Source organism: Neovison vison, chromosome 10, assembly GCF_020171115.1.
Source record: "Neovison vison isolate M4711 chromosome 10, ASM_NN_V1, whole genome shotgun sequence".
Taxonomy (NCBI): Eukaryota; Metazoa; Chordata; class Mammalia; order Carnivora; family Mustelidae; genus Neogale; species Neogale vison.
Window position 1 is genome coordinate 61676629 of NC_058100.1, and position 22381 is coordinate 61699009.

The 22381-nt window shown below is 52.8% G+C and overlaps 2 protein-coding genes across 3 annotated transcripts in view; one reads left to right on the plus strand and one right to left on the minus strand.

Moving 5' to 3' along the window:
- Nucleotides 1–726: 726 nt before the first annotated feature.
- Nucleotides 727–2535, minus strand: CCDC185 (coiled-coil domain containing 185). Its single transcript, XM_044266144.1, has one exon. The coding sequence runs from the start codon at nt 2533–2535 to the stop codon at nt 727–729; it is 1809 nt and encodes a 602-aa protein (XP_044122079.1).
- Nucleotides 2536–15796: 13261 nt separating this feature from the next.
- SUSD4 (sushi domain containing 4) overlaps nt 15797–22381 on the plus strand; it is an 84112-nt gene continuing 77527 nt past the window's right edge. For both annotated transcript variants that reach the window (XM_044267440.1, XM_044267441.1), the window contains exons 1-2: nt 15797–15867; nt 16296–16472. In XM_044267440.1, the coding sequence (XP_044123375.1) occupies nt 16331–16472 (142 nt within the window). In that variant the 5' untranslated portion in view covers nt 15797–15867; nt 16296–16330. The remainder of the gene's footprint in view (nt 15868–16295; nt 16473–22381) is intronic.

The window sequence follows — 22381 nt, forward strand, 5'->3', positions numbered from 1 at the left end:
TATAAACACCTGAGGGGATGTAGTATGCACTTGTTTACAGAAATCTACCCCCCACTCACCCATTCACATAATCTCTTTTCTATCTTGGAGATTGCTTCTGTCTAGTACCTCACATCTCACCTTACACTGATCATTTTATTTGTCATCTCTCAAAGCATCCCTTGGAAATACCAATTATAATTTGTAAGTTCTGGGACAGGAAAAGACTTATGACTCAGAACTGAATTCCCTCCTGCAGACTTTAGTTCCTCAAAAATGGGCCTGGGGGTGCCTGGGTGGCTCAGTCCTTAAGTGTCTGTCTTGGGCTCAACTCATGATCCCAGGGTCCTGAGATCAAGCCCGGATATCGTGCTTCTTCCTCAGCCAATATCTGGCTTCTCCCTCTCCCACACCCCTGCTTGTGTTCCTTCTTTCGTGGTCTGTCAAATAAATAAAATCTTAAAAAAAAAAAAAAAAAAGGGCCTGATGTGTGCTCCCAAGGTTACTGAAGAGCTAATATTTTCTATTTAAATCGAAACTCTGATCAGAAGTCATTTTCTTAAAACCCCCAAATTTCTATCCCCAACCCTCTCAGCTCCCCACATGAATCAATGAACTTGTTCATGAGAGGAACATGCAGCTATTTTATATACTTTTTCAAATCAGTGTTCAGTTATAATCAGATTATAGAGGGCATCCATTGCCCCCGTCTCCCTCACCACTGTGCGGGTCGCTGATGCCCGGTTCTCAGCAGCCCGGTGTCCCGGCCCCGCGCTGGGTCTCGCGCGCCCTCCGGTCCAGGAAGCTGCTGGCCAGCGCGTGGGCGTGGTCTCTTCTGGAGGCCCTGGAGATCTTCTGGAACTCCTCGAAGGTGGCGTCTTTTTCCCGGGAGATCTGCTCCATCCTCTGCTCCTTTTTCCGGATGGCCTCCTTGATGCCAGCGATGTGGCACTTCTCCTCCTTCTCGGCTTTCAGCTTCAGGATGTGATGATTCTTCTCTCGCAGGACGCTCAGCTCGTGGATGTGCTGCACCTTGTCCCTGATGTCCCTCTGGAGGTTGCTCCTGGCCTGCTGCCCCTTCTGCTCCGCCAGCTCCGCCAGCAGCCGCTTGTGCGCGCACGTCTGCTCCTCCGCGGCCTGCGCGCGCCGCCGCACCTGCTGCAGCCGCTCCTCCGGCTTCTGCGCCCTGTCCCTCAGCTCCCTCGGGCGCTCGTGCAGCCCGCCCTGCGGGATCTCGTGGGGCCGCTGGGAGCTCTGCTCCAGGGACAGCTTCCTCAGGAGCTCCTCAGCCTTGGCCTGGCAGTCCAGCAGGACCTTCCGGGCCTGGTAGTTGACGAGGGAACTGAGGTTGGTCTCCTGGACCTTTTTCTGGGGCTCCGCGGTGGGCAGGTTCTTCCGGTGAGAGCCCTGCTCCAGCTTCTCCTGCAGCTTCGGGCAGTCCTGCTCTCGCAGGCCCTGCACCATCCTCTCCGGCTCCTGCAAGAGCAGCTCTCGGGTCCTCCTCCGGGGCGTAGGCTCTGGCTCGGCCACCGCCCGGGCTCGCTCCGGTTTCTCCCGCAGCGCCCTGCCCGCATGCTCTGCAGACCGGGGAGCCCTCCTGGTTTTGCCGTCCCGCCGTCGGACACGCTGCTCCTTTTGCCGCCACTGCTCCTGGCTCTCCTGCAGAAGCAGCTTGCGCTCCCTCTCCAAGGTTATCTGCACCTTCTGGTCGGAGCGCTTCAGCTCCTCCCAGGCCACGGCCGCCTGCTGCTGCAGCTCCCGCATCCTCTGGGCCTTCTGGAGCCGGGTCAGCACTAGGGCCACGATCTTCTGGTCCCTGGAGGACATGACCGCCTCCTCCAGCTTGCTCTTGAGCATCTGGGCGTGCGGGCTCTGAATCTCTTTGCTGGACACTGAAGGCTGGGAGAGTTGGCTGGCTAACGACTCCAGCAGATCACTGCTGTCCCTCTTATGGGCGCACACGCACGCCGACTGCGCCCTGAATTCTTGAGATGGCACGGAAGACTTCTCTGAGGGAGCCGAGGACAGGGACCAGTGACCTGGACCCCTGCACAGCGGCACCGCCCACTGGTCTCCGCTCTGCGCCTTCTCCACCCCAAAGATCCCGCTCAGGGGGGTGTATGCTCCCTCGGGGTAAGGCGAGGGTGAGTCTCCCTGGGCTGGAGGGCTGTGGTGGTGGGGCTGCCGCCGCCAGGCTGGGCTGTGCGCGCCGCCTCTGGGGTGAGGCTTGGGCCCTGGCTCGCCCCAGGCGTCCTCTAGGTGCCGGCCTCGGGGCTTGGGCCTCCTGGTGCGGTCTGGGGGCCTCGTGGCCACGTCGGTCAGGCTGCGGCTTTCCCTTGGCGAGTGGGAGCACCGGCGCCGGCGAGGCCCCGCGATGGGTGCGCAGCGCGGGTAGGGCCAGGGCGCCGCGACCTCGTTCACCTCGCCCGGGGTCGTGGCCCCCGAGCCCAAGCACGGCTCAGTACCAGCTCCGGGCCCACGCAGCCGCGCAGCCGACGTGCGCTTCCCGCCCGTGGCCAGGACGCAGCGCGGGGAGAAGCGGCCCAAGCCCTCCATGCTCGTGCCCGGCGTGTGAGCGAGGGTCCCGGGCTCTGCGGTGCTGGGACCTCCCCCAACTCCCCCCCCCCCCCCCGCCTTCCGACCCCCGGCCCCCGGGTCCACGCCTGTGACGCTCTGCCCACTTCACAATGCTGCTCTACCACTGGCCTTCCGGCACCTGCGTGGCCAGGGGGAGGGGACTGCAGGAATCAGGGGCCCAAAAGCTGAGGGGGCACTAGGAGCCCCCAGTATTTCAGGCAGGGATTGACCTCGCATTTGTATACCTTCAAGTAGCAGGATTTAAAGAGAATCTAGTGAAGGGGTCATTCCAGAACGGAACTCGGGGGATGGTCTTGGTGCCCTATATGCAAAGTGAGCGGAGGCTGGAGCACATTCACACACTTCCCCACCTTTTTGCCGGTTTAAGTTAGCAAGCCCCAGTATGTTTTATTTACTTTTTTTTTTTTAAACTTTAGAACAGGAAAAAGACTAGTCTATTTTTTCCCTAGTGTAGCAATTACTGCCTTTGTCAAAATATGAATGTGTGCACACTTCTGAAATAGCATCAGCAAATTACCGCTGAACCCACATCCATTGCTTTTAGTCCCTTTTCTCCAGTTTTGCGAGATTATTTTTCCTTGTTGTTTTAAAAAATTTTTTATTTTACTTTTTCAGTTTTCCAAGATTCATTGTTTATGCACCATACACAGTGCTCCATGCAATACGTGCCCTCCATTACACCCACCACCAGGCTCACCCAACCTCCCACCCCCCCCACCGCCCCTCCAAAACCCTCAGATTGTTTTTCAGAGTCCACAGTCTCTCATGGTTCATCTCCCGCTCCGATTTACCCCAACTCCCTTCTCCTCTCCATCTCCCCATGTCCTCCGTGTTATTCCTTATGCTCCACAAGTAAGTGAAACCATATAATTGACTAATTTACTCAACATAATCTCCTCCATTCCTGTCCATGTTGATACAAAACTTGGGTATTCATCCTTTCTGATGGAGGCATAATACTCCCTAGTATATATGGACCATATCTTCTTTATCCATTCATCCGTTGAAGGGCATCTTGGATCTTTCCACAGTTTGGCGATTGTGGCCATTGCTACTATGAACATTGGGGTACAGATGGCTCTTCTTTTCGCTACATCTGTATCTTTGGGGTAAATACCCAGTAGTGCTATTGCAGGTAATAGGGAAACTCTATTTCTAATTTTTTGAGGAATCTCCACACTATTTTCCAAAGTGGCTGTACCAGCTTGTATTCCCACCATCAGTGTAAGAGAGTTCCCCTTTCTACACATCCTCTCCAACACTTGGTTGTTTCCTGTCCTACTAATTTTGTCCCTTCAAACTGGTATAAGGTGGTATCTCAGTGTGGTTTTGATTTGAATCTCCCTGATAGCTAATGATGAACATTTTTTCTTCTGTCTGTTAGCCATTTGTATGTCTTCTTTGGAGAAGTGTCTGTTCATGTCTTCTGCCCATTTTTTGACGTGATTATCTGGTTTTTGGGTGCTGAGTTTGAGGGGTTCATTATAAATCTTGGATATCAACCCTTTGTCCGTAGTGTCATTTGCAAATATCTTCTCCCATTCCATGGGTTGCCTCTTTGTTTTGTTGACTGTTTCCTTTGCTGTGAAGAAGTTTTGATCTTGATGAAGTCCCCAAAGCTCATTTTCACTTTTATTTCCTTTGCCTTTGGAGACGTGTCTCGAAAGAAGGTGCTGTGGCTGATGTTGAGGTTACTGTCCATGTTATCCTCTGGACTTTTATAGATTCCTGCTTCACGTTGAGGTCTTTTATTCATTTCAAGGTTATCTTTTTGTATGGTGTAAGAGAATGGTTGAGTTTCATACAAAGCTGTCCAATTTTTCCAGCACCATTTATTGAAGAGACTGTCTTTTTCCCATTGTATATTTTTTCCTGCTCTGTCAAGTTGTGGGTCTATATCTGGACTCTACTCTGTTCCACTGGCCTGTACATCTGTTTTTGTGCCAGTACCATACTGTCTTGGGTATCACAGCTTTGTAATATAGCTTGAAATCATGCAATGTGATGCCCCCACTTTTGTTTTTCTTTTTCAACATTTCCTTAGTGATTTGGGTCTTTTCTGGTTCCATACAAATTTTAGGATTGTTTGTTCCAGCACTTCGAAAAATGCCGGTGGAATTTTGATCGGGGTGCATTGAAAGTTTAGATTGCTCTGGGCAGTATAGACATTTTAACAATGTTCATTCTTCGATCCATGAGCATGGAATGGTCTTCCATCTTTTTGTGTCTTCTTCAGTTTCTTTCATGAATATTCTGTAGTTCCTCGTGTATAGATCCTTTACCTCGTTGGTTAGGTTTATTCCCAGGTATCTTATGGTTCTTGGTGCTAAAGTAAATGGAATTGATTCTCTAATTTCCCTTTCTGTATTTTCATTGTTAGTGTATAAGAAAGCAACTGATTTCTGTGCATTGATTTTTATGTTGCCACATTACTGAATTGCTGTATGAGTTCTAGTACTTTGGGGGTGGAGTCTTTTGGGTTTTCCATATAAAGTAACATGTCATCTGGGAAGAGAGAGAGTGTTTTTTTCCTTGGTGAGGTTCCCTAAGGTCCAGGGAAAAGCACTAGATCTGATCCTGGAAAGGTGAGTCTGAGTGTCTTCAGCCACTCTCCACCTATGTGGTCTCTGGCGTTCTGGAAAAGGGGAATGGAGGAGAGGAGCTGTCCTGAGGGTGAGAGAAAGTTATCCCTAAGGGCTTTGCACTTCAGTGCATTAGTATTTGTTATGTTGATGTCCTGAGAGGCCTCAGTTAAGAATTGTGAGACTTAAATGAATATATGGGTTTACAGAAGTTTCTGCAGATTTCCCAGCTTAAGAAAAGAATAGAATTAGGGCAATTCCTTATTCATCCTGTGCTGTGGGTCTTGGCTATGCTCCTTTGTCTGGGGTACGGTGGGGAAAAGTTCTGGGCGATATTCTCCAAATATGGTTACTCCTTACAGGAGAGGACCAAGCAGGACCCTGTGAGTTACCAACTTTGCACAATCCTTTCAGGCAGGCCCGGTAGGAATTGATAACATGTCCTTAAGACAAATCTGAGACCTGGCCATGTACCCACAGTGCAGCCTCAGAGGGACCCATCAGCATATTCGTATGGGAACAGAAGCCCAAGATTTCTGTTGGTGCTACTTATATCATCACCAGAAAAATACCTTTGTGATGTGAATTTTTACTAAGAGGTGACTTTAAAAAAAAAAAAATCAAATTCCATCTGAAATGGAATAATTTAAATTAAGAGCTATTTAGGTATGAACTGAGTCATGCTGACACTCGAGTGTCCTAGCTCTAGTTAAAGCTTTGGAAAACACCTAGGAAACTTTTCTGCCTGGAAATCGGGCTGCAGCCAGTACCAGCCGCTTCCTGTCACTGCAGAACAGGGTTATGGGGGACGGAACACAGGCATCCAAGGGCCAGGAGCCCTGCCAGCAACCTGCAGAGTCCCCTCGACTGGATGCTTCGCTGCTCAAGTTCTGGCTTCTTCATCCCTGCTGGAGATTGTCCGTGGATTTCAGCTCCAAATGTCACTGGAAAAGGGGAGTTCTGTCCAGTAAACACTGTGCTTCGTTCTGTAAAGCAAAAATGAGTTAATCCATGAAATATGCTTACAGCAGTGCCTGGCATGTGGTTGCTGCCTGATAAATATTAGAATTATCTTTATGATAATGCCAAGAGGAGTAGGACTGTAGCAGTGTAGGGATAAATGGAAAAACCCAAGTTTGGTGCAAAGCCAGGCCAAGAACCCAAGGAGTCAAATTCCCACTTGTGGGCTCTTGGCCTCTTGCTTCCCCCAGGGGGTTCTCAGAATTCCTCGTGGAGCTGGAGATGGCTCCTCCCCACCCCCTCTGTTGCTGACTGAATGAAGGGCACAGTCTTAACTTGATAGTGGCACAGGGTTAGAAGGTCATCTGGAGCCCTTGCCCACCACGTTGCCAGGAGAAACACATCTGGGGCACAGATGTGACAAGTGGTTAGTGACTTTAACGTAATCCCTAGAGGAGAGAAGCCCAGGAGGGTTCCACGCAAGGCGCTGTTAGCACGAAATTTAGGGGCAGCCTGGACCCCACGTGATGACACCAGGACTGTGGCCACGCCTGGCTTCCATGAGGACCTCCATGTCTGGCTGGGAGCAGAGCTTCCCACTCCAGGACTGCGGCAGCTGCTGTGGGCCCCAGGCCCGGTGGGCAGCTTTGCAGCCCAGAGGCCTCTGTCCCAGCCCCTCCTCTGCCTCTCTGCCCCCAGAGCAGCTCACGCTTTACCTGCTCTACAGCCTGGGGCTCTTGGTAACACCTCATTGAGGAGAACTGGAGTTCTACTTACAGAGAGGGCTGAAAATCTACTGTGTAGACAACAGGGAGGGGTCCAGAAGTGTCTGGAAACTGAAAGAAGTGACCTGAGTGGATCTATATTTTGCAACTCAGCCTGGCAGCAAGCAGTGTGGGGGGCAAATTGGGGAGAAGTGAGGATTGGAGAGGGACCAGCAAGGAGATTGGTTCAGTGATTCAGGTGAGCAAAAAGGAAGATGAACCTGGACAGAGGCTGGGAGCCAGGAGGGGCCAGGTCAGAGGTCGAGGGACCAAGACCTGAGGGTGGATTCCTCCTGGAGAAGCCTGGGCAGGAGTGAGTGGTAGTGACCAGCTCCATGGAGCAGCAGTCTTGGAGATGAGGTACTTGGAGATGAGGAACAACAGATAAAATGCCTGGAAGGAACTGGACTGAGGTGGGGGAGGAGACACATTTCCTCTGAGGGCTGCCAAGGAGGCCAGAGAGCTTGGAGTATAGCAGAAGGGGGCAGGCATTGGATGGAGCCCTGGGGAGATGATGCCCCCACCCCCACCCCCCCACCCCCCGCCCCAGGGCAGATGAAAGAGATATTTTCCTAATGCTAAGCTGCCAAGCATTCCTCCATACTACAAACAATCAACTTTCTTTTTATTTGGCAGGAAAATCCCCAATGCATTTCCCTGGATGCCCCAGAATTTGGGCCTTCTGCCAAATAAAGATCTGGGACCCCTGTTTTTCATTTGTTGGAGTTTTGGAAAATATGGCAAACATGCTCAGACCGCACAATTCAGATTAATCTCAGAAATGGGAGTATGCTCTACGTGCTTCCTGGGAAGCTGGCTCTGGCCACTTCAAGTTCTCTCTCAGCACCGCTCCTGGCTCTTAGAGCTACTTTGTGGCTGGTTCCAACTGTCACGTGGTCTAGAATGCACGCTGGAGTTCAAAAACTGACTGTGAGAGAGTACACCAAATATCTCAACACTTTTGTATACTGGTTACTTGAGAGACTTTTTTTTTTTTTTAAGATTTTATTTATCTATTTGATAGAGATCATGAGTAGGCAGAGAGGTAGACAGAGAGAGAGAGAGAGAGAAAGCAGGCTCCCCACTGAGCAGAGAACCCTATTCGGGGCTCGATTCCAGGACCCTGGGATCATGACCTGAGCCGAAGGCAGAGGCTTTAACCCACTGAGCCACCCAGGCACCCCGAGATGCTATTTTTTAAAAAATATTCTATTTATTTATTTGAGAGAAAGAGTGAGAGAGAGCATGAGCAGGCAGAGGGAGAGGGGGAAGCAGACTCCCCGCTGAGCCGGGAGCCCAATGCTAGGCTCTCACCCAGGACCCTGGGATCGCAACCTGAGCTGAAGGCAGACACTTCACAAATGGAACCCCTCAAGCGCCCTGAGATGCTATTTCAAACACAAAAAGGAACTAAAGAAGATACATTATTGGGGTGCCTGAGTGGCTCAGATGGTTAAGCCTTCCGCTCAAGTCATGATCCGAGGGTCCTGGGATCGAGCCCCAGATCTGTCTCCCTGCTCAGTGGGGAATCTGGTTCTTTCCCTGCCTGCTGCTTCCCCTGCCCTGTCCTCTCTTTCTCTCTCTCTTAAATTAAAGAAAATACATTGTCAAAGTTAATTTCACATATTGCTTGTTTTAATGTGGCTACTAGTAAATTTAAAATTGCCCCATAAGTAATATATATCATGGTATATTTCTATTGCATTCTTTTGAGATCACCTTTTTTAAGAAGATGATTTTTGGGTCCAAGGTGTTTTTCTCACTGGCTGGATATGAGGGTAAATTATGAATTTCCAAATGCAGCTTTGGAATAGTTTTCACAGAAATTCAGTATTTCATGCCCACCCCATGTTTTCTTCACCTCGCCCAAGAACACAGATGCCCCAGAGTAACAGTATCTGCAAATACGGCACAGAGCCACTCTCCAAGCGCGCACGCAAGACATGGACGCGTTAACCATCCAAGAGCCACCAGACAGTGAAGGAAAAACAATCTCATGTGAACACCCAGGGCGGTCAACGGAAACCTTAGGCTCACGCCCTACGAAGAATGAAAGCTGTAGTCTGTAAACTTCTTTAAAAAAAGAAAATCGTGGGATAGGAGCCTGGCACCATAAAAGTCAGGTTTCCATGGAGACCAGCATTTACGCACGGTTCGAACCTTCCACGTGGGAGCTTCCGCACGTAAGCAGGTGGAGTGGATGCGGAAGCATCCCTGTGAGCGTGGTCCCTGCCAACCCCATGCGGCTGCCGCGCAGGTGGGGCTGGCCTCCGGCAGGCACACAGGGGATGTACTATACAGGGTGCACAGATAGGGCGCCCCGTGGTGGCGGAGTGAGGACCCAACCCAGAGCTGTGGAATCGAGTGTGGTCAAGGGGGGCAGGAGAGGATTTTAGGCATTGGCGGTGGAGCGGCACTTCAGGATTTTGATGGTTTTCCCATTTGTCACCTTTGTGCTATTAAAAGCAGATGGTAATTAGTCAATTCTTGTGAAGAAAAGAAAGAGTCAAAATAGCACTTTCCGAGCTAATGGTGACCCAGACACACAAAACGGCACAGTTACTTACTTTTGGAACCTTACTGGAAAGAGTTTGCAATGCTAAACATCCGGAGAGGTTTTTCTGGTAGAAACGTGGGGGGAAGAGTTGCATGTCATCATGTACCCGGTAAGGGGTCACTTTTTCATCCTCAAGAGAACAGGCATTTTGTTGAAGTTTTTCTGAAGTTTAAGTTTGTTAAAACTTAAAAAAAAAGCATGGGGTTTTTAAAGTCTGTCTTTCCCTCCCCTGGTTGGTTACAATTGAGCCTGGGGTTTTTAACTTCAAAGGAAAAGTGTTTTTCAGGAAGCTCTGAACAAGGGAGGACCGCTGTGCCTTGGGGGTCTGGCCCGGGTGGTCCACTGGGTCTGCGTGTAGCATAATGCCCGTGTACGTGAGCCCTTTGCTGGAGTTAGCAGCTGGGTGGGCACCCTCGGCCCTCCCCTACCTCCCAGTTCCAGCCTGGGCACCCACACAGAGAGCTGGGGCAGGGTCTCAGCCAGGCTACTATCAGCAGGAAGTGGCCAGAGGTACCTTGGTCTACCCATCTGGGTCTCTACATGGCCACTGTTCTGGGCAACATCAGTAACTGCCCCCCCCCCCACGGAATGGGGCTTCTTCTTGAAGTCTTGGTCCCAGGGGAGCCTTCTCTTACCTCCCTGACTGGATGGACATCCCCACTGAGAACTCTCATCCCCACTGAGGACAGCCCCATGACCGCACCCACCCCTGTCCTTGGTGGTACCAGGTCCACTGCAGGGCTACACGTGGGGGCTCTGTGAATATTTACAAAGTCCTCTGCCAGGAAGTCCCCCGAGAAAATGTCCCCATCACTCACTGAAGCATGTCCAGTGCCTGCTTTGGCCACACTGGTTGTGGAAAGACACGCCCTTCCTTCATTCAGCGGAGAATCGTTGCCCTTGGCGTCATGATGGATGTGAAGATTAAGACCTTGTTCCTGCTCTCTGTCAACTTAGAGATACCCGGTAGATGGCAACCATTTCCAGAAGAAAAGTCCTGAAACATCAGGAACGTCCCAGGTGAAGGACATCCTTTCCGGTCTGGAAGCATGGGGAGTGGGGATGAGCAGTGTCCCTCTGTGGAATGTGCGCTCCAGGAGGACCAGCATCATTGGTTTGTTCCGTCCTGGATCTCCATGGCCCGGAGAGCATCTTCTGCACTGGGACGGAAAACGTATTTGCTGAACGAGTAAGCAGAGGCCATGTGTAAGAGCTGCAGGGTTAGGTTTGTAAGGAAGCTGAATGAATGCTGGGTGAACGTTGAGTATCTGGTTTGTGCTGCGCTGAGGGTGGCTTTAAAGGGAAGAATCTTAAAACAGGAGAAAAGGCAAGGTGATGAAATGAAAAAAAAAAAAAGTCAGGAAGATAGCACTTTTAATGTAATTAATCCCTGAAGGTCTTTCTGAAAGCACTACCAGAGGCTCCTGAAAGTCACGAACTTCAGACAGCTTAGTGGCTTTGTGCCTATGTCCCTGAGTGACCGCCATGGAGGAGCTGGACTTTACCTCCGAGGTTCCCTTGCTGCGCATCACTGCCCCAGGCTGGCGGGGAGAGAGGAAACCACTCCTGTGGCCTTGGCCCCGTTGTGTCTCAGCTTGTCCATTAGGGAGACATGCTTAGATGGGGGCTGCAGGGCTCCCCCGAGTGACTTCCCCTGCACCAGGCTGCTCCCAATTTCCCACCATCATAGAATACCTGCCATGAATGTGACCAGTTAATAAGAATGGGACCCATCCCAGCTGCTTCCCAGGTGTGAGCCTCATCGTTTCGCTACCAGAGCGCCTTCTGGGAGCTGAGGCTTGGCCTGCCGCCCTCCAAGGGGCATGCATGCTTTAAGGGAGCCCAGGCTTTGTGGCTGTGCACTGTGGTTGGATGCACAGATGGAGGAAATGACCATCAGGCAGAAGAAGCTTGTCCCACTCGTGGTTTTCTAGAAACAGGAGTCATGGAAGTCTCAAGAGACACACAGGGCAGCCCCAGGTGGCTGGGAGGCGGGGAGGCCCGGAGTGGCCAGAGTGTGAGAACATGTAGAGGAGGTGGTGGGGTGTGTGGGCTCTGGTTTACTAATCTTGGGGAGGGGCCGTCTCTCCATGGTCAGCAAGGCCCCGTGTCAACATGTCGGAACACGGAAAACAAAGACGTGGTTAATACACAGCAACTTACGCTCCTACAGCAGAACATGGGAATTCCCTTTTTGCTGTGTTGTCCCCAAACACCCAGTGTCGTCACACTTGTATTTGAAGCCTGTGTGATGATATGGGTGAAGCCATATCTGTTGTCATCGTTGGCGTACTGTGATAGATTCATGATGCTGGGTGCTTTCCATGTACCTGCGGGCCAGTGGGGAACAGTCCCTTCCTGACTCTCCTCCAAGTTATTCACACAAGTCCTATGTGCCCTCCAGTCTTACATCTGTCCCATGACACTAACTGCATATTTATTTGTCAGCAATCTCCATGGACTATAGACTTTTGAAGACAAAGACTGTATCTTCTCCCCACCTGTAGCCTCCATTCCTAGCGCACTGGTGGAATGCATCTGTACCCAACAGGACACTTGGCATGGCAGCCAAGTGAGTGCACTCCTCCTGTTCCCCACCCCAGGCTGTAGCTCTTCTCTCAGGGGCGCATCAGGTTCTTTGAAAATTCTAGATCTCCATTCAAGCATGGCTTCCATGCAGAGCTAGGTTAATGTTCTAGCATGTTCTGAGCTTTTTCATGGGTTGTGGTTGGATGTACGTTTCCCTGGAGGTGCAGGATTCAGGAAACTCAGAGAGAAGGCAGGTCAATGGGCTCCAGGCTCTGGTTTTCAATGTCAGGGAGAGCTTGGTGGGCACGGTTCTTTTTCCTTCTAATAGTAATTAAATAATTCGGGAAGACAAGTTCTGATTTCTCTACTGGGGTCCCAGCTATGTGCTCAGCCACAGGTGGACCAAACAGGTGAGCACAGTTCTTTTTTTTTTTTTTTCCAATGGAAAAAGACAGTCTCTTTATTTATTTATTTATTTTTAAATTTTTAATTTTTATAAACATATATTTTTATCCCCAGGGGTACAGGTCTGTGAATCGCCAGGTTTACACACTTCACAGCACTCACCAAAGCACATACCCTCCCCAATGTCCATAACCCCCCCCTTCTCCCAACCCCCCTCCCCCCAGCAACCCTCAGTTTGTTTTGTGAGAAGGTGAGCACAGTTCTTGCACTGAGAACTCATGATCTAGTCAGAGGCATGGGCAGGCAAGCCCCTGTCACAGTCTGTGCCACATGCAGTCAGGGAGGGTTGGAAGGTGGGTGTTGGAAAACCGGTGGTCCATCTCTTGGAGGTGATGTCTTGTGGTGAGGGTTGAGCCTCGGGGCTCTGAGATGATGCAGGAGGGAGGCAGAAGGGACCACAAGGCGTGGAGTGGTGGGGTGCATTGGTCAGCCTGATGCTGGATATCAGGTCTTATGGCCCCTTCTTGTTCAAGACTCCTGCTCGCAGATCTCCTGTGGCTTCTCTTGCCACTCTGAGTGAAAGCTGGACCACAGCCAAGGCCTTAGAGGCCTCCTTGGTCAGGTGACTTCTCTGACCTTCGTCCCTGGTCTTCCTGTCACCCACCCACTCCAGCACCCCTGATGTCCCTCCTGTTTCATGCATGTGTCTCTTTCCCGTCAGAAAACTGTATGGCTCCCTCCTTTACTTCTTCCAGGTCTTCCCTTGAAAGTACCCCCAGCTCCCCTGTTTATTTAAAAAAAATCCCACCTCTTTCCTCACACAGAACATGGGATGGACTGGAAGCTCCCCCTGACCACACCAGGCCCCTCTCTTCTTTCTGGTCACCTGGTTGCCTGATGAAGATGACCTTCCCAACTTCCCTTGCAAGCAGGTACATCCTCGTGACCAGGTTCCCGTGAGTGACTGGTGTAACTCACTTCCCTGGAAAGAAATGTTGGCCGTAGGCTTCCCTTCTTGACCACTTTCCTCAGGCTGGAACCTGGACATGCCAGGGATCCGGCTACAGCTATATGCAGGAAGACGTTATCTTAGGGGGAGGGCAGAGCAACGATGCAGAAGGTATCCGGGCCCCTGAGTGACTGTGGAGCAGAGATGCCGAGAGAGAAGAGTAACCAGTCCAAGGGACTGGGTACTGGGTCGCTTCATTACACTGACTTAGCCTGGACTTCACCTCCATCCCTCCTCCACCCATTCCCCAATTTATGATTTATATATATTATATATAATATATTTATTATATATCTATCATATTACATATTTATTATTCTGCCCAGCACTTAACAGCTCTTGACAGACCCAGTGCTTTCCTTTGTTGGCTTAGTGTGTCTTCCTTCACCGGAACGTAAGTTCTCAAAGGGCACAGAAGTTTTGTGTTCCGTGATCACTTTCTCATCCTGTTCACAGCTGGTGCTCAAGTAACATATCCTGAAGGAAATACTGTTGGCCACTGAAAGTGAAATCATAATTTTTCCCCCCAAAAGAGATTCACTACGTTTTGAAAAATGTCTCATAGTGGGCAGGGAGAGGCTGGGGGATGGAAGGGAAAAGTGAGGGAAAATAGCACAGGGACCACAGAGTTGAAGTCAGGCCACTGCACTGTGGTCAGTCAGTGACATGGGCACAAAGCCACTCCCCTCATGCTGGGGAGACAGGCCTCAGGAGAAACCAAACGTGCTGACACCTTGATCTTGAGTGGCTGGCCTCCAAAACTGAGAAGATAGACCTGTCTTGGGCATGACCCCACAAGGGCTACGTGGTTAGGGCTGTTTTAGCAGACCAACACAAAAGGTCCTGTAGAAAACTCACCAGCTGGGGTGTTGTGGTGGCCACCCTAATGTTTGTTTTTCTTATGTTGCATGAACAGAAGCAAATTATTCAGAATAACTTCTCAGTTGCATCATGTGCAGGTCAGAAACTATATTTGCTGGGGAGGCTTTTCTAAGAGAGGTGTTGGCAAATGTACCAGGCTCCCTCAGGAAGTATTCCATGAGGCGGAATGACCGCTTATTAGAAATGTCAGTGGACTCCAGCATAGATCCCGTGTTTGGACAAGAAAAACGTGTGTGTTCCTTTTGATCCTGATGGTCTCTGTACAAATGGGTTGTGCATTGGTTGAAGAACAGAGTTCAGTAGTATATACATACATGTAGACCTCTTACTACGGTAAAAACGTGCATGGTCAAATATTTCTCAGCCTTGCTGATTTGATGGTTTACTGAGGGAAGAAAAATGGAGTAAATATTCAAACGGCAGAGGTCAGTTATAGGACCTCCGAATGGTGGAGGAATGGTGCCCAACTCAGATTCCAGAACCCCCAAAGTGAGACCGTGTTAGCAGGAATTAACTTGTGCCAAAGTCTCAAACCTACGGTGTGCAAAGCGGCTATCTCAATTTGATAAAGCCTAAACAAATAAATAAAGAGAAACCCGATAGAATCGGGGTGATTTGCTGGTGGCATCAGGAAAATGGTTTTCAGGGCGCAAACTGCAGCAGGATAACGGGTAGCCCCGGAAGTGAATTGCCGCCTGCCTGCACCACCTCCTTAGTTCACCCCTCAACTAGAGGGAGACCAGCCTCGGGCGGGGCGGTGGGCGGAGGAGAAAGGGGTCGGGGGAGTGGGCCACCCCTATGCGGGTGCCGGGTTGTGTTCCAAGAACCACGCGGAGGCTCAGGCTACCCCCTGAGGACTGGGAGCCAACACCCGACCCCCTCGGGTTGAGGCCCACCCCTCCATAGGCCTCCCTTCCTCGGGTACCCAGCCTTCTCCAGCTGCAAGGATCGTACTTCCACCCCGCACAGGTCCCCAGCGGGACAGCAGCTCCCGCGCAGGCGGCGCAGACGCTGGGAGAGGCCAGGGCAGTTTCAAGGCACAGGCCTCGGACTGGCGTCCCCGCGGATCCTGAAGGGCAAACGCGGGGCCCCTGGGATGGGGAGAGAGTCTCAGCCGCTTCGGTCGCCACTCGGGCCCCAAAGGGACACGCGGAACCTTCGCGGGGACCGAGGGCTGACGGGTCGCGGGCCCGCCGCGTGGGTGGGAGGCCGCCCGGCCGCCGGGCAGGCAGGTGCAGGCGCGCGGGATTCTGATTGGTCGCGGTGCCGCGGCGGCCCCGCCCCTCGCGCGCAGGCTTCGGCGGCAGGCCGCGTGCCCGTCCGCGCCCCCGCCAGCCGCGCGCCCCCGCCGCCGTCCGCGCCGCCGCGTTCTCGAGCTCAGGTGGCGGGCGCGCGGCCGGGCCGGCGTCCCCACCCCCCGCGCCCGAGCGCCCCGGGAGCCGGAGGGGGGGCGCGGGCGGGGGGCGGGCGCGGGCGCCGCCGAGGCTTCCGTCTGGCTCGCGCGGCGGCGGCGGCGGCGGCAGAGGTCGCGCACAGATGCGGGTCGGAGCGGCGCCGGGAGGCGGTGGAGGCGGGAAGGAAGCTGCCAGAGGAGCCCCGCAGGTAAGCGCGGGAGCCCGCGGGCCAGGGAGGGGCCGCCGCGCTGGGACCCCCCGCGACCTCGGGGCAGGACCGAGAGCCGGGGGCGGGGGTAGGTCGCGCGGGGACCCGCTGCCGCGCCGCGAGGTGCCCGAGAGTGACAACGCATAGGCCCGAGCAAAAGTGCGGGTCCAGCAGGAGACGCGGGGATGCTGCGGACTTAGCGGCCGCGGTCCCCGCGCAACCCCGGCCCGGCCGCCCCTCCCCCGCCGTCCACCCGCGCGGCGCCCGGCGGCGCTGCCTCGGGTTGCGCGCGCCGGGTAGGGGGGTGGGAGGTGATGCCAGTGGGGGCCGGGAGGGGGGTTCCCGCAGGGAGGGGGACGGAGGAGGGGAGGCCCCGCGGCCCCGCGGCCCCGCGGCCCAGGCACCGCCGCGTCCGCTCCTGATTGCAGGCGCCTGCGAGCCGGATGCGGTGCGTGGACGAAAGATGCATCATGGAATGAACCCGAGCCCGGGAGACGGATTTCTGGAGCAGCAGCAGCAGCAGCCGCCGCCCCCTCGCAGGCTGCTGGCCGCGGTCCTGTGGATCCAGCTGGCTCTGTGCTTCGGCCCCGCACAGCTCACGGGCGGTGAGTGACCGCAGGGTCCGTGGCGCGGGGGTGGGCGCTAGCAGGAGACCACCCTCCGCCGGGACCCCCGGAGTTTCTCCGATGCCTGCGCGCGGCGCGCCCAGGGCGCATGCACAGCCGCATGGTGCCTGGAGCTGCCCAGCGGCCCGCAGCCAGGCTCCTCCGAACGGGGCAAAATGAGCGGGCCCATTACCCTCACTTGGGCCGCGGGCGAGCCAGAGAGGGGGAGAGGGCACTTCTGCGCTGAGCGCACGTTTGTGGGCCTGTGCCTGGTGTCGGAACCCTCAGCGGACAGGGACCAGGTGTCAGCTGTCAGATAGAAGCTGAGGCAAGTTGCACCCCCCCCTCCCCCGCGTCCTCCTTGTGAGTGTGAAAGGTCTGAGGAACAGGCTAGACTGGCAGAGGGACGGGTCTGTTGGGAAGTTAACTTTCTCTTACCTCTGGAGGTGCTGAGTTCCTGCACTGCTGTGTGGGTGTATGGGGGCGCGGGGGGGGGCACAGAGGGTCCCGTCAGGGGTGCTTCTGGGAGATGGCTTTGCATCTCCATGTCTGATTTACAGGGGAATGCAGTCGAGTGCATCCGTGGGAAGTGGGAGCTGGCTGAAAGAAAATGGAGAGCCTTGGTCCCCATCCGTGGCTGACCCTCTGTGTTTTGGGATCTGGGGGAGGGAGCTCTGTTTGCCTTGGTGGAGGAGAGGGAGGGAGGGAGTCCTGGCTGCATTTGGGAGCTGATTGCTGTCCCTTCCGGATTTCTGAGAGAGCTTGCTCATGTGCCCCTGTGAAAGGGCAGACTCATATGTTTCCCAGCTGAACTACTGTTCATATATAAATAAGTGATAATTGGCGGAAAAGCAGGTATTGATTGCTATGAATAAACCATTTCCCATTTAAAATATTGCTGTTTCAGAGAGTGAAGGTGAACAAGGAGAGACATGAATGGAAAACTAGTAAAGGGGGGTGAGGAGGGACAGCAGAGGAATCCAGGTCTCAGGCATTGTGCGGAAAGATCTGGACGTTTGGAGCATAGGGGAGCTTTTGGGGCGTGCACATCTCAGGATTAGTGAGAGGATACTTGCTTCATCCTAGGGACCCATTTTGGCCTTCTTTGGTTTTCTAACAGGGGGTGACTTTTGGGTGCTCTTAGTTCTATAGAAAGGTGTCTGAGGCAGGTGTCCTTTTCACAGAGGACATGGTCAAATGGGAGGTCAGGCCAGCCACTGTGCTGTCTGAGGGGCTCTGGTTGGCCCCTCTGTGCTGCTCCAGAGTTAGCTCTGCTTCTGGGGTGTGTGGGAGCATGGGCAGGAGGGCACAAATGGGGCTGGGCCTCCCCTTTCCTTCATCGCTTCCTCCCGGTTCTAGCTTCGACCCCTCCAACCAGGTCCATGCCATCCTTCCATCTCCTCCATCCATTTCTTCCGCATAGGTGACGGATCGTTGGGGTTCTCTTGCCCGCTGTTACTGGACGTGTGAGCTTCTCAGACTGGGCTGTGCTCCTGGTTCTGCTGTTCGTGTCCACAGAGATTCTCCTGAAGGATCTCAGAGCTCAGGGCATGGCCCAGCCCCCTGGGCTCACATTAGTCCTTTATCCCCTCTTCGGAGGGAGAAGACGTCAAGCACTATTCTTCAGGCCTTGAAGGAGAAGCAGGGAGGAAGGGTTAGCTGTTCCTTCTCAGCACTCACACGCTGCAGAAAGGATAGCCACCACCTATGTTCCACGTTGCACTCCTTCAGGCTGCGAGAATGATTTCTGGGGGAGTATTTATCGTTTCACAATTCTTCTATGGATAAACAGCTCAGGTGGAGAGGGTGGGGGGCGTTCTGTGGAGTACAGCATTCAGAGACTTCTTTTCCAGGGCAGAAACTCAGGTGGAGGCTCCAGGATGGTAATGAAAACAAATCCCTTAATTCTAGACCTGTGCCTCCAAGGCTTTGATGTGTGTTCCGTCACCTGGAATCCTACTGAAAGGCAGGTCCTCGTTCATTTGTTCTGGGGTGGGGGAGATTCCACATTTCCGGCAAGCTCTCAGGTGATGTGTGGCTAATAGTTCAAAGGTCCCGCCGAGGAGTGGTGCTTTAGACTGAGGCGCCCTTGAACGTGTTGTTTCTGACCCCGGAATCACTCCCAGTTACCAAATGCAAGGGCCTAGCGGGGAGCAGAGGACTCCTAATCTTCCCGTGGTGTCCAGAGCAGGAAACCAGCCCTCCCAGAGTGCTTTCCTTTGTTTGTTTGTTGGTTAATAAAAAAGGTGCATGTTTAATAGATAGTGTTCTAAAATGTGGACTTTCATTTTTGATGACTTTCACTGGAAAAAAAAACCCAGCACAATAGTAAGGTATGAGAGTCTGAGCTGGGAGGAAGAAATATGTGTCCAGTGTACATAATACAGAAAAAACCCAAACTAGATAGAGAGAAATTGAGGAGATCATCAGAGGAAGGGGGGACAGAACTCTGTCACAAAGAAGCCGCTTTGTTCTGGAAAGGGAGACTCATTTCAGTTCTCTGAGTCCTAGGAGAGAATCCATGAGCGTGTGCTGGCTAGAGGTGACTTTTGGGTGGCTCTTTCCAGGTTGTCTTTTGTAAGTTAGGGAAAAGGACCTGCAGTTGGGGCCACTAAGACCAAATACGCTTAGAGGACTAACAGCTAGTTTGCAGGGAGACACAGGACCTGCTGTCCCCAGAGTCTGCGTGGAGTGTGGTTTTAGCTGCTTCTGTCCCTGCAGAGACCTGCTGGGTGTTTACCTGCAGGAAAGAGGCCTCAGAGTTGGCTCTGTAAGTCCACTCCTGAAGGCAGATTCATTAGTCCATCCCTGTGTTGTCAGGAATGTGGGCGGAGCCCTGCGACTCCATAGCTTTGGGACCAAGACCTTGGAAGCCCAGCATCCTCATCTGTAAACCAGGCATGGTGCTGCCTTGCTTCTGGGTTTGGTGTGTGGTTGGAAACTGTGTGGCACGTAGTAAGTGAAAGTGGATATGCCAGAATCTTCCAGGCCCTTGTTTTATTCATTCAAAAAATCCCAAGTTCCTATCCATACCCTGTGCCAAGCACTGATGTGTACAATGTTCTTTTACCTAGAGCAGCCCTCTCCTACTCTCTATTCTTTTGCCCAATGAGCAAGTTTCACTTTAAAACTTTAAGTGCCATAGTCTTGTTCATATTTCCATGGTCACTGGGCTGCCCCTCACCTGGGCTCTCACTGTGCCAAGTGTAACCCTCTCTCACCAAGCAGTCTCATCCGCTGGACCGGATGCCCACTGAAGGCAGGAATCTGGACTTTAGTCATGTCTGTGTCTCAGGCGCTCAGCACAGCACGTGACACCCAGGACAGGCTCAGCTGATGCTGGCTGACAGCAGAAAGGAGCCCCACATTATTGCCACATTGTTTAGATAATAATGACTTCCGGTGATCACTGAAGTGCCAGATTCATGACTATCAAGGCCACTTCTACTTGGAGGTGGTCTAGGAGGTTGGAGGTGAAATCAAGAAAGGTTCTAGAGCAGAGGTGGGCCTTAGGCTGAGGTCTGAGGGAGAGATGGTTGGAGTGCTGCAAAGGGAGAAACACCTTGTGCAAAAGTGTGGGGGCAGTCACTTGCTTGCCTGTTCAGGGAGAGTAAGGTTGACCTAGAACAGCAGATCCACGGGAAGCCAGGAGAGCAGGGCTGATCTAGAACAGCAGACCTGCAGGGAGCCAGGAGAGCAGGGTTGATCTAGAACAACACACCCATGGGGATTCAGGAGGGTGAGACTGATTAAGAATGGCCGACCTGCAGGGAGCCAGGAGAGCAGGGCTGATCTAGAACAGTATACCTGTGGGGAACGAGGAGGGTCAGCCTGATCTAGAACAGCAGACCTGCGGGGAGTCAGGAAGTTTGGGCTGACCTAGAACAGCAGATCTGTGGGGAGCCAGGAGAACAGGGGTGATCTAGAAAGGCACACCTGTGGGGAGCCAGGAGACAGGGCTGATCTAGAATAGCACACCTGTGGGGAGCCAGGAGACAGGGCTGATCTAGAATAGCACACCTGTGGGAAGCCAGGATGGTAAGGAGGGCAAGTGGGTTGGAACCCTGTTGTAAGGATCTTCGGAAACTGGTGAGGATTCTGAACATCTCGCTGCAGGCTGTGAGCACTTGCTGAGGGGTTTAGGGCAGGTGTGTGATACTGTTGAGCTGTGCTTAGTTTCCTGTTTCTGCTTGCAAATCCCTGACCTGGGGCCCTCCCCCCACCCCCAGCTGCCCTCTCCATGTGTCAGAGTTATGGCCCCAGTGCAGGGAATGGGGCTTTTGGAGTTCTTGCTGTGGCTGTGGCATTGGGCTGCGTGCTTGCAGTGGGGGACGCATGCTTTGTCGGCTCACTGATTCCGAGATGCCACTCTCTCATTGGAGTCTCATTGAGAAGGTTTTCTCACCTGGCAGAGTGGGAGCTTTTCATGCAACGTGGTGTCTAAAAGTCATGGTTTCAAAGTGTGCTGGATCTGTAAGCCCGAGTCCCAACTTCTCAAGCTACAAAGTATGTGTCTTCAGCCAAAGGCCACCTTAATACATGGGAACAGCATGGAAACTCTTTCGATTTATCCACAAGGTGGAATCTGAGAGCTTTTGGAGACATGAGAAGGATTTCCTGCAGCAGGCGGCAAATCTCTCCGCTCAGAGGCCTGAGTGGTGAGGTGGAGGGGGAGTCCGCGATTCTCTAATTCCTGCGGGGTAGTGAAGAGCACGGGTGAAGATTTCTCTCCTGTAAATATTGCTTGGATATGCAAAGAAAAGCACCCACGGTCTCTGCCCCTGGCGTTGGAGGCAAATTTCAAAAGCTTCCAAAAGGCCGGGAGACTTGCCCTTTGGCCGGGAAGATCTGCTGCAGCACGAGGGGCCGTGCTCTTCACAGAGTCTCCGTCAAGTCCAGCCTCTGCCGCTATAGCCACGTGGCTTTGGGCAGGTGCGCACCTTCTCCCTGGCTCAGTCCTTCCCACGTTGCTGACTCTGTTTGAGTCTGTGATTGCAAGAGTGTGATGGGTTTTGACCTCGCCGTAAAGCTGGTTCTCTGTCTCACCTCTATGCCCTGGTCTTTCATGAGTGCCTGCTGTATGCCCTGGGGATGCACAGCGAGGGGCCGCGGTCCGGCTCCCCGGGGAACCTGACAAGTGAGGGCTGGTTTCTTCTCGGAAGCGCAGATGCAAAATGCTTGTGTCAAATGATTTTTTCCCCACATATATTTTAAATTCACTATAAAACTTAGTTTTATTTATTGTTAGTGATGAGAAAGGTGATTTTTCCCAGGCTACTTTTCTCTGTCCTTGTCTTATCTTGCAAGTCCATTTGGTGTTTGACACCTGGAATAACTGCACATAGCAACGGTACATCTAAATGGACCATTGGGATCCTTGTCTCTGCCTTCAGGGAAAGAAGAGGAAGAAAAAGCGCCTTTCTAATTTGTTTCCATTCGCATTTCACCAAAACCGACCACAGCATTTAGGACAGATACACCAAATACATAAATTCCTGTCTCAGATATGCCGTTTCATCAATTTCCTGTTGCATTCTCACAAGGATGAGCTATTCCCCTGTTGCCACGCAGGGACGACTGGAAACAGACGGGGCAGAGTTTGGGGCTGGCCACTACCTGAGGGTTGGGTAGGTGTGCGAATCATCAGTCAGTGTGTGACGTGCTGGGACCCTGAGGGTCGTTTCGTCCTCAGACTCCTCCTTGGACCTCCTGAACACGGGCTGTGTTCAGTGATCACGTGTCGTAGCCCACTGGATCCCCGTGGCCCCTGACTGAGGCCGGCAGCCGCTGACCCTTACTTTACAGACAAGGAAACTGAGGCACGGAAGATCAACAGTCACTCGGTGTTGCCCAGCTGGTGAGTGAGGCACAGCGACCCAAATTATTGGTTTTACTGCAGGCTTTTCCTG